The 11,960-nt window shown below is 30.2% G+C and overlaps 1 protein-coding gene across 2 annotated transcripts in view; it reads right to left on the reverse strand.

The window, feature by feature from the left end:
- LOC124430295 (guanine nucleotide-binding protein G(o) subunit alpha) overlaps positions 1-11,960 on the reverse strand; it is a 37,997-nt gene that overhangs the window by 21,635 nt on the left and 4,402 nt on the right. For both annotated transcript variants that reach the window (XM_046976624.1, XM_046976623.1), the window contains exon 2: positions 8,812-9,720. In XM_046976624.1, the coding sequence (XP_046832580.1) occupies positions 8,812-8,929 (118 nt within the window). In that variant the 5' untranslated portion in view covers positions 8,930-9,720. The remainder of the gene's footprint in view (positions 1-8,811; positions 9,721-11,960) is intronic.

The raw sequence follows: 11,960 nt of genomic DNA on the forward strand, positions 1-11,960 counted from the left end.
AGTATAATAGTAATAATAAAATATACAATAATGTTATTAATAATATAGCAAAATATATAATTTATTATAATATAGTATAATATATATACAATTATATATAAATTTATATTATTTTTATAGCTTATATTTTTATATATAAATTTATATTTATATTTAATATTAATTTAATATGCAAATAAATTATATTCAAGAATGACTTTTTCTTCTTCTATTTCTTTTTCCTTTCTTTTCCTTTCATCTCAACGTAATATCTTTTTTAATTATATAATAAACGCGCACGTTTGACATTCGAAAAAGAAAAAGAAAAAAGAAATGTAAATATAATGTAAATAAACATTTTGATTGCTACAATAATAAAAAAATGAATAAAATGCAAATCAATCGTTATACACTTTATAGAATTTATAATAATAACTTTATTTTATTTAACATCAGGTCCAATCACGTATCTATCGTTCAGAATAAAATCTGTTTGTCATTTGAAAGGAATAAATGATACGTACTAACTATACGTTAACGATATTGTATGTATTTTATATTGCTGATGAAAATGATAAGGAAAAAAGAAAAAGAAAAAGTAAATAAAATAAAAACGAAAGAAAATAACAGAAAGAAATGAAAATTATAGTTAAACGTAGAGAACAATGGATATATCTGTACCGTTTATCAGATAAGTAATAATAACACGACAGTGCAGACAGAAGTCTCACATTCAACTGTATGCACTATAAAGAGAGAAAGAGAGAAATAGAGAGGGAGAGGGAGAGCGAGAGAGAGAGAGAGAGAGAGAGAGGGAGAGAAAGAGTAAGAGAGAAAGAGATACTTATCAGGTAGAAGTTTGCTAACACATTGTCTCCGAGCGAAGGAAACTCATCTTAACGTGAACTCATCGGAAAGTTAGGCTCTTTACGAGCGAAATACTTCGTGAATCCCATATGTTCATGAATTTCATGAACGTCCTATGAACTACGAAAACGACCACGACAATGGGAGGATAGTAATAGTAGAAGTAGCAGTAGTAGTAATAGTAGTAATAATAGTTGTAATGGTAGTAGTGATAAAAGCTAGTTTCATCCATGGACTTTATAAGATAAAGTTGTAAAGTCAGAAATGTGATTGGTAATTCGGTATTGCGTTCAATATTAGAAGAATGATAAACTGGAGCAGAAGGTAATCGATATATAGTACGAAATAAGATAATCGATATATATATATATATATATATATATATATATACTATATATATAAATACTAGATGTTATTATACGGTATATGGAACTTTTTATTTGCTATTTTTTATTTTTATTTCTTTTATTTGGTCTCTAATAAAATTATTAACTATATTGCAATTTCATATAAATTCTAAATATTGTCTGTATATCTGTATTGTTTAAATCCGATTGTTACGAATTTAATTGTTATTTTATAGAATATTTTAATTATTATAAATATTTAACCTTGCTGTATTATATTTAATTCTATATAAAAATTATTATTATTATTATTATTATTATTATTATTATTATTATTATTATTATTATTATTATTATTATTATTATATAATTTATATGTTAATGTATATATATATAATGTATTTTTAATAATATTTAAATATAATGATTAAAGTATATGCGTTATGTTACTATACAAAAAAAAAAAAAAATTAACAAATAAAAATAAAAGAAAAATATTACTACTCGTACTCGTATAAACTTAAATATATTATAAGTAATAAGATAATTATCTTTTCTTTTTTTTTTCGATATACGTTATACAGAGAAGTAATTATTATGTTATACAAGATTAACATAAAAATAAAATAATATATAAAATTTATTTAATATAATGATTAAGTAACTTTTTAATAAATATAATAGAACACGCGCGTGGTTGGACGATTTATTACAATAAACTTGCGATTACTATCAATGTTAAAAATTATATCATCTCGTGCTCGTTCATCACGAGAAACGACAGGAAACTAATCTCTTAAATACATAGAAGACGTCGTTTGTTGGTGAACGTCACGTATATATTCCAAAAAGGAGAGAATCAAGAGGACTGACTTTGGCAAGCATACGAGAGAAAGACAGAGAGATGAAGAGAGAGGGAGAGGGAGAGGGAGAAATGGACGAGAGGTAACACGGAAGTCGTAGATACGTAAGAGGAACAGCATGCCATTGGCCAAGCGAGTATGCTTCGTCGCCTACGTCTGTATTTACTATGCAAACGTTCAGTGCTTCCGAGACTGGCGCTAAGATTCATCGGACGTGTTTGTGCCAAATGCGCCGGCACGCTCGTACTACTAAATAATACGACAAATGTGTCATGATACACACACACACACACACACACACACATATATATATAGTATAGTTAGTTTTAAAAAATTCAAAAATTAAAAAAAAGAAATATTAAATCTGAATATTTTTCTATGACAGTAATATGTATGACTTATTATATGTATATATTATATTATATTATATGTATATATATATATATATATAAATTAAACAAAAATATTAAAAATAAAACTGAACATCGTTTAATTTCAATAATTGATAATTGATAATTAATAATTAATATTATTTAGTTAATTGAGAGATACAAAAAATGTTATATACAAATAATATATAGGACATATTAAATCTTTCATATTTGTTTGTCGTTCTTTCACAATAGCAAAGATTAAAATTAGAAAATACATAGATCTTTGTTTGAATATTTTATATCGATCTATTTTATATAAGCTCCGTGAAATTTCATCTATTCGAATCTTTTAAAGATTTAAAATCTTAATTATGGATTTGATCTGTATTTTTTTTCTTTTTTTTTTTTTTTTTTTTTTAGAACGCGTGCGAAGACATAAGTTCATTCAACCCCTATTGACATAGTTTTTCTTGGATCGTTCATTAACGATCTATCGTGGATGTTTGAATGATGGATAAAGTTTATATTAAAAATTTGTATATTTATTATTTTTACGATAAATTTAAAATTAATAAAATTTCAATTTTCTTAACGAGAAGTTAATAATTTACGTATTCAAATTTATCAGAAATTTGATTATTCTCGATCTAATAGGAAAGTTCGCTTAATATAATATTAAACGATCAATCATCGATCAATAATTATTTATCGTTTAATCACTCATTACCGATGGTCTAACATTCAACGAAATATAGATTTCTTTTAAAAAGGGATGTTTCTTTTGAAAGAATTTTGACCATTTTTCTTCCTCTTTTTTTTTCTCTTTTTATATTTGTTCCTTTTGCTTTATCTTTTCCTTGCACTTTTTTATTTTTTCTCGTGTCTTTTTTATTGATTATATCGAAGATAAGCTTTTTGATTATTGCAAAAAGAAAAAAAAATATATATATATATATATATACATATAGGCGTTATCGCACCATACTGGTTGTTCTTCTCAGCTCGTAGGCTGAATTAAAAGTAGTGGGGGATGAAGTGGAAGAGGAGATGGAAGAGGAGGTGGAGGAGGAGGTCGACTCGTTAATTCGGTCCCTATCGTCGAGGAACACTCAATTAAGTCGTCGGCACGACCACCGACGACGTTGTTAGGGCAACGCTTCGTCGGTACTCCGTATTCTCGAGAAAGAAGCTAACGTTGAGTTCTCTTTTTTATTTTCTTTCTCTTTCTCTATCTTACTTTTTCTTTTTCTTTTTCTTCTTTCTTTCTCTTTTATATATATATATATATATATATATATATATATATATATATATATGCATATGTTTGTAAAGCACATGTTATGTACACATATTATAATTTATACTTATAATCAAATTATAATATAATAAAATTGATATGTAATTTATAAGTTTTTTAACGAAAAAGAAAATCGTGTCACAGAGAGAGAGAGAGAGAGAGAGAGAGAGAGAGAGAGAGAGAGAGGGAGAGAGAGAGAAAAGAAACGAAAGAAAAAAAAAAATAATAATAATAATAAAAAAGAAGAAAAGAAGTAAATTTCTCGTAAAATATTATTATAAATGAAGGATGGTTAATGGAAAAAAGGAACTTGCAATAATGTTCAATCGGACATTGGCCCCTTCATATTGTATATCGAGCTTAGGCTTGTTGCGCCTGCCTTCCTGCTTCACGTTGCCTTTAATTTCCGGTACACTTGTCGGATTAAAACTATAGACCTCTTCCGAACACCCTCGCGAACGTCATCAATTAATATTTACCAATGACGAATATATATATCGTGCGCATATTAGTATGCGCAAGCGCAGGCGCACGCGCGATCAATTCAGATAATCCCGATGAACGTGCTCGTTAACGTCACGCGAACATTTTCTTCTTTCCTTTTTTTTCTTTTCTTTTTTTTTTTCTTTCTATTTTCTTTTTCCATTTATACGACATTTTATTTTTGCTTTTATTTGTTTCTTAGTCACGTCATTTCTCGATCGTACGGACAATTATGTCGAGACACATTTAAATATTCATTTGAGTATTGATATATATATATATTTCTTCTTTTTCTTCTTAACGATACTATAACCTCGTTATAAATAAGACAAAAAGGCAATTTAATAAGGCTGTAAAATATATATATATATATATATATATACATACATACATATATACATATATACATGTATACATATATATAATATATATATATATTTTTTGTATAGATTTCACGATGTATTAAGATTGTTTATACAGTTATAATGTATAATAATCGGGATAAAAGAAGATCATTTGTAATTACTATTAATTGCAATAATTATGCTATTCTCGATGGTTCATTTAATCTAATCGTATTCATAATTATAATAATGAGATAATATTAATTACGTGGGATATAATGTAATGTTTGTAATTGGAGTGACGAATGTAAACAAAAAAAAAAAAAAATGAGATTGCGACGTTATTAAAAGATAGATTATTTTTCTAATTGGATTAGTAGATATAAGAATAGCTTGTAATAATAAGAACAAGATAATAAAAAAATGTACAAAACGATGACAACTTTACTTTTGTTTTTCTTTTCTTTTTTCATTATAAAAATATTATATAAAAAGGAAAAAGAAAAGAAAGGATATATAACGTCTTGGACTTTTTATTACTGTCGCGAAAAAGAATTTCACGATTGCCCGTTATTTCGGTATATAAGATTTATCAGATTGTATCAAGTGGAAAACTAAATGCAAATAATTTAAGAGGGGAACTCGAGAAAAAAATGTTCCTTCAAAAAAGCAAAGAATGTAGTAAATATACATGCAAATATGCGAGTTATTTCATCGCTTAAACACGATTTCTACAGTGGATATCGCGAAATGTCGAAAGAAAGAAGGCACACGAATGAAAGAGAACACGGCGTATGAGATGTCTTCGAGACGGAAGAAGAAAAAGAATAAGACGAAGAAGAGGATGATGAAAAAGAAAACGAAAAGACGAGTGGAGTAAAGATACGGCGAAACGATTTTACTCTTTCCACGTCTGCCACATTCCCAGCTGAAATCCAGCCAGAAATATAAACGGGGTGTGAGCTTAGAACGTGAGCGAAGATTTTGGAGGAATCTTTTTGTTGAAAACGACGAGGAAAAAGGAAAAGAAAAAGGAAGAAAAAGAAGAGGTAGAAGAGAATGAGGGAGGAGGAGGAGGAGGAGGAGGAGAAAAAAAAGAAAAAAGAAAAAAAAAGGAAGGAGAACAAAAATAAGGAAAAAACGAAGGAAATGGAAGAAAAAGAAGAAGAGGAAAAAGAGGAAAATTCGATCAAATGGTAGAAGAAAAAGGGCTAGAAAATAGAAAGAGAGAGAGAGAGAGCGAGAGAGAGAGAGAGAGAGAGAGAGAAAAGAAGAAAAGGAAAAGTAAGATTGGACGAGAGTTCATCGAGAAAACGTGTCGGACCTTTTGAATTTCCTTCCAATTATTTCGAAAGTAAAAGAAAAATCATAAAACTCGTCAGGAGATTTAACGGTAAAGAGAGAGTGAGAGAAAGAGAGAGAGAGAGAGAGAGAGAGGAGAGAGAGAGGAGAGAGACAAAACATAGGGGAACTGTGGAAGAGTAAAAATAGATCGAAAGAAAAATACCTGGAGAAGGTTCGTTCGTAATCTTATTCACGTTGAAGCTAATCCGAGAAAGAGAAAAAAAGAAAAAGAGAGAGAGAGAGAGAGAGAGAGAGAAAGAAAGAGAGAGTGAAACGAAGCTATCGTTCATCCAGCGAGACGGGAAATAAAAATTTCGTGGATAATCCATCGTTCTTGATTTTCAAGAGAAAGAGAGAGAGAGAGAGAGAGAGAGAGAGATCTCAGAAAGATTCGTTTTCGGCTCCGAGCCAATTTCGTCCGGATGTTTCGCGATTTCGATGAATGATAGGTCAAATTCTCTCTCTCTTTCTCTTTCTCTCTCTTTCTCTTTCTTGAGATTATTGAATTTAAACGTGTCAATGACGTGTCGATCGTTCGCGATATTTCAAGAGTATTCATCTTCTTTGAAGGGGCCATCACGTTGGATACGTTAATGAAACGATAATAGCGTTCAATGACTCGACTGCAGGTCAAAGTCTTTTTCACTCTCTTTCTCTCTCTCTCTCTCTCTCTCTCTCTCTCTCTCTCTCTCTCTCTCTCTCTCTTTCTTTCTTTATATATCATAAACTCGTTTCTTCTTATTCTTTAAAATGTTATTGAAGAATAAAGCGTTTTAAACTTGTTTTAAACGCGCATTTAAATGACATTAATGTAAAATATTTTTTTTTAAATCGTGCAAATAATAAACCATCATTATCATTATTATATCTAATATCTTTCGTCAATTCGAATGTTAAAGTTAAATAGTAACGCGTTAAGGGATTGATTGTTTTTTCTTTTTCTTTTTCTTTTTTTTTTTTTTAAAGGTGTAATAAAAACATCGAAAAGTTGTGGCCTCCCATATGTGAATACGAGATGTGATAACGGCGGACTACGAGAGACTATCATGGGATAACATGGGCTTCATTCATTACGATTGATATTCCTTCCGGGAAGGAAAAAGTATGTCAAATTAAAGAAATTAAAATGTTGTCACTGTTGTCGTTGGAAGTATAAAAAAAAGGCAAAAAAAAAAAAAAGAAAATAAAAAAAGAAAAAGAAAGAAACTTTGTTCCCCTTCGTTTCATTTTCATTTCGTTTATCTTACCGAATCAAAAACTGTCCAAGTTTTCTTATCCCATTACGTGAAATTTTAAATCGGTTTTGTTCTCGAAAAAAAAAAAAAATTGGTGAGAGAGTGAAAAAAATTAATGAAGGATAAATAAACGAATTAACGTAAACATTATAATAACGTAAAAAAAATAACGAAAAGAAAAAGGAAAAAAGATGTATGCAACAATGTATCTCTAATTTAACAATGAATCCAATGTCGGTGTCCATGTTCGAATAAAGAAATCGTATCTAATGTAAAAGATACGTATACGGTTATCAGTTAAGTCATGTATGTGTCAAACGTATTAGAAATTTCTAATGGAATTTAATAAAATCTTGAAATATTTTGAATAGAGGAAATTAATATTATGGTCGTTCGATGAAACAAACTCTTACGTATTTTAATTATTACGTATTTAAAGTTTCCCATCGTAAATATGTTTCGATGTATTATCAGAACAATAAAAAAAAAGAAATTATTTTTCAAACGATATGATGCACAATTCTCTTATGATAGGATTTATAATGAATATCTATCTGATTAACGATAAATTAAGATTGATATCGTTATTCAATGAAAAGATACGTGATGATCTTTTGGGTCGAAGAGTCGAACGATATTTAAATTTCGAATGAAAAAAAGAAAAAGAAAAGAAAAAAGAAAAGAAAAGATAAGGGACAAGGGACAAGGGACAAGGGAAGAAAAAAGAAATCGAATAAAAATTCTAAAAAGAGAAAAAAAAAAAGAATAGAAAAAATACGATGAAATATATATATCGAAGAGAGTAAATTGTGAAAGTCTGATTAAAATCAGAAAAAAAAAATATATATATATACATATATATCTACAGAGTTTCTCGTTTATCTAAAAAAAAAAAAAAAAAAAAAAAATTTGAAATATCTCGATCCAAAGTGGTATCACTGATTGTCGGCTGTTAACCTTTACGTTATTAACATAGGCTGAAGCTCTTACGAAATAAACCTCATTCACTTAAATTGATAATTTGAAATGCATAAAAGGGAGATAAGAAGTTTTTTTTACGACTTAAAAATACTAATTAAAAATCTGGCAATCAACGAAACGAGATTTATAATCCATAGAAACTAATAGATTTTTACGATCTAATTTATAACATTTCGTAATAATATAATAAATGACGACATAAGACGCTGTCTTTTAATACAACAAATGTCATCGAACTATGGGTGGGTGAGGGGTGGGGTGGTGATGGGAGGGGAAGGAAAGGAAAAGGAAACAAAAAAAATTGACACCCTAAGACACCTAACGACAAATACTTCGTATCAAATACAAATCTGTAAAAAAAAAAAAAGAAAAAAAGAAAAGAAAAACAATATTTCTCTTGTGATATTCTAATTTTCATTTCCAATCTCATTCATCCAACTCGTACCTCCTTCTCCCAGCCCTGATACATTCCAAAATGGATCATCCTCCTTGCGACTTAACACCAAACATAAATCGTTCGAATCGAAGGTCATCGAAATGAAAACGAAACAAACGAAAAATGATTTCCAATTTTATTTGCGATAATAATCTCGTAAAAAACAAAAAAAAAAAAGAGAAAAAGAAAAAAACGAAAAAAAAAGGTAAAAAGAAAAAAAAAAACAAAGGAAAAAAAGGAAGAAAAAAGAAAAGCACTTACCGAGTAATAGGAGCTTGATGTCCTTGGCAGCTTGAAGACCATCCTCCTTGAGATTCTTCTCAATTTGCTTGCTGCGGGCCAGAGCGGCCCGCTCTTCCGCGGACATTGCACAGCCCATTTTGGTACACGTTGCCTTCACAAACGCCACCCCCGCGCTCTTTGAGCACTCGTTAAAAGAGCCGGCCAGCAGAAAGCGGGCCAGGCAGCCAGTGGTGGGTCGGCCGGCGCAAGGCGACCGCCGTCGACGCAAGAACGAGCCACGCACCCCTCTTCTCACCCCTCTCTTCACCTTTTCTTCACCTTTCCTCACCTCACCTCACCTCTTCTCTTCTCTTTTCTCCTCTCCTCTTTTCTCCTTTTCTCACTACTCCTCTCACCTATCCTCTTTCCTCCACTACCGCGCCCCACGCACCCTTTTTCTTCTTCTACCTCCTCTCTCGCACCCCTTCTCCTCAGTCGTCCTCGTCGCCACCGCCACCGTATTTTTCTCTGACACCAGAGCTCCGGACACGAGCTTCGCCGGCACACAACTCTCCACACCCCCTCCACTCCTTTCCTTCGTGGGGCACCCTCTTCTTAGTCTCCTTCTCACCGTCCCACCCTCCCCCCTTTACGTAGGGGGGAAGAAAAAGAAAAGAAAATAAAAGAAATGTAGTAACGTTGGGCCACCTGGTGCTGCTGCTGCTGCTGCTACTCCCTTTTCTTTCTTCTTCTATTTTTCTCCGCTAAGATTATTCAAGACCACCACCTTCTCTCTCTCTCTCTCTCTCTCTCTCTCTCTCTCTCTCTTTTTTTTTCTCTTATCTTTCCGACCTACTCCAAATACAATGCAAGTACTTCGACTTTGGCCAATATTCCAGTACGTCCTTTGGCCAATATTCTTTTATTATTTTTCCTATTCGATTATATCTGTAAAAAAAAGAGAGAATAGATATGAGATTATTATTATTATTATTATTTTCTTTTTTTTTTTTTATCGAACACAATCATTTTGTGTTCGTTAAATTAAATTTAAGGGGGGGGGGTTTGGACGAGGGCGAGGGGAGGGAGAATAACGTGGGATGGCGGACGAGTTAATTACATAATGAAATATTTAAGATTGCATTGTATGCTTCAATGCGATACCGATATTAATAAGTTAATAGTTCGTTGGGGGGATGATGGTGGTGGATTGTTGAGAGATTGAGATCGTCCTTCGTACTTTCCCAGTTTATAAGTTGAACGCAGAATTATTTATAATTGTTTCTAGAATTGCATTTTACAAAATGAAATGTAAAGGGTTACGTAATATTACGAGAATATGCGTCGCACATGTTAGGATTTTTTTTCTTTTTCATTCTTTTTTTTCTTTTTTTTCTTTTCTTTTTTTTTTTTTTTAACGACGTCGTGACTGATATTACATCCCGAAGGAATTCTATTTCTTTTTTTCTCTCTGTTTTTCTTTGAACTTAACAACTGCTAATAATGATTTTTAGAACCATTTATAGCAATGTATGGATATAAGAAAAAAAGACAACAAAAATTTACTACAAGTCTCCATAATGTTCATCGAAATTTATTGATAAACTTAAATGGATAAATGGATAAACTTTCAATTGTATTTATCTAAAGTCGCGACTATTTTCATTAAGTTCGTGATCATAAATCGTATTCGAAATAATTTTCTTTAATATCACATTTTAATATTATATCAAGTTAAACGTAGAATCTTGTTGTAAACAGTAAAAATCGAAAGAAAAATTGTTCAATCAATTATCGTAAATGAGCTAAAAGGTTTATAAATGATTTGTAATTTTTTTTTGTTTTTTATTTATAAAATTTATAAAAAAAATTTTATTAAGGTTTAATGACTGTTGTGTAAAGAAAAAAAAAAAAAATAGGAAAAAGAAAATAAAATAATTATTAATATTTTCAGAACTGTAATACAATATTTATAATTTCTCGCATTTATTTCTCACAAAAAAGAGAAAAGAGAAAGAAAGAAAGAAAAAAAAAAATAAACAACATATATTTACGTTAACATCATCATAATTAAAATACTACGTGTACCTTTATATATCTAAATAAATAATTATTATTTTTCTTTTATTTATTGTATCATTATAATATTCATATTTCGATGGTTAACGAATTACTAAGAAACCTAAAATACATTTATAAATAAATTCTCTGAACGTTCAATAGTTATAATCTAAAAATTTAAAAGATCGATAGAAAATAAACGATAATAATTTTTAACTATAACAATGGAGCAATGATTTTATATAAGCTTAACTTATTTTATTATCGTTGTTGAGATATTTTTTATGTATCGTTACACCAGCTTCTTAGTTCAACAAATTTCTTTCTTCATTTTTTTTGTTTCTATTTTATACTTAATGAAATTTTTGATTATGAAAATAATCCTTGGAAATATACCGGGTCTTTCCGTGCCAGTCTAATTTCGTTCAACTTGTCTACTAACGTATCATTTTCGAGAGAGAGAGAGAGAGAGAGAGAGAGAGAGAGAGAGAGAGAGAGAAAGAGAAAGTATCTCATCTCATCTATCTTATACGACTATATTTCGTTACAAGAAGAAACGATCATGTTTCTTTTTGTGATATCTTTCCCCGTGATATATCTCCATCTCTCTTTAATATCTCAAAAAAAAAAAAAAAAGAAATAAAAATTCTCTTTCGAATGCACATATTAAGTATTATTTTATCTATTACAGGAAGGATATTTTAATACATAAAAATAAAAAAAAAAAATTATTCCTCTTACTTGATTTGTCATTCGTTCATCTTGTTCGATCATTGCAAAATAGAATCGCAATACGAAAGATTTCTTCGAACGTTGGAAATAATATTAATCTTTTTTAAAATTGTAACCGCATTGTCGCATTTATAACGATATAGAACACAACGATGCTCGTCGTCTAGACGACCGAGAAAGTAATATAATAAAATTTCTTTGCAATTCTAACAACACGCAATCGGTCGTCACGAAGTCGCGTTCACGAAGGTGCGGCTTTTATATAAAATATGGCGACTTTGATGTAAGAGCGTAAGAGAGAGAGAGAGAGAGAGAGAGAGAGAGAGAGAGAGAGAGAGAGAGAGAGAGAGAGATAAAGATAGAGATAGATAGATAGATAGATAGAGAGAGAGAGA

The sequence above is a fragment of the Vespa crabro genome, chromosome 18, assembly GCF_910589235.1.
Source record: "Vespa crabro chromosome 18, iyVesCrab1.2, whole genome shotgun sequence".
In the NCBI taxonomy this organism is placed as follows: Eukaryota; Metazoa; Arthropoda; class Insecta; order Hymenoptera; family Vespidae; genus Vespa; species Vespa crabro.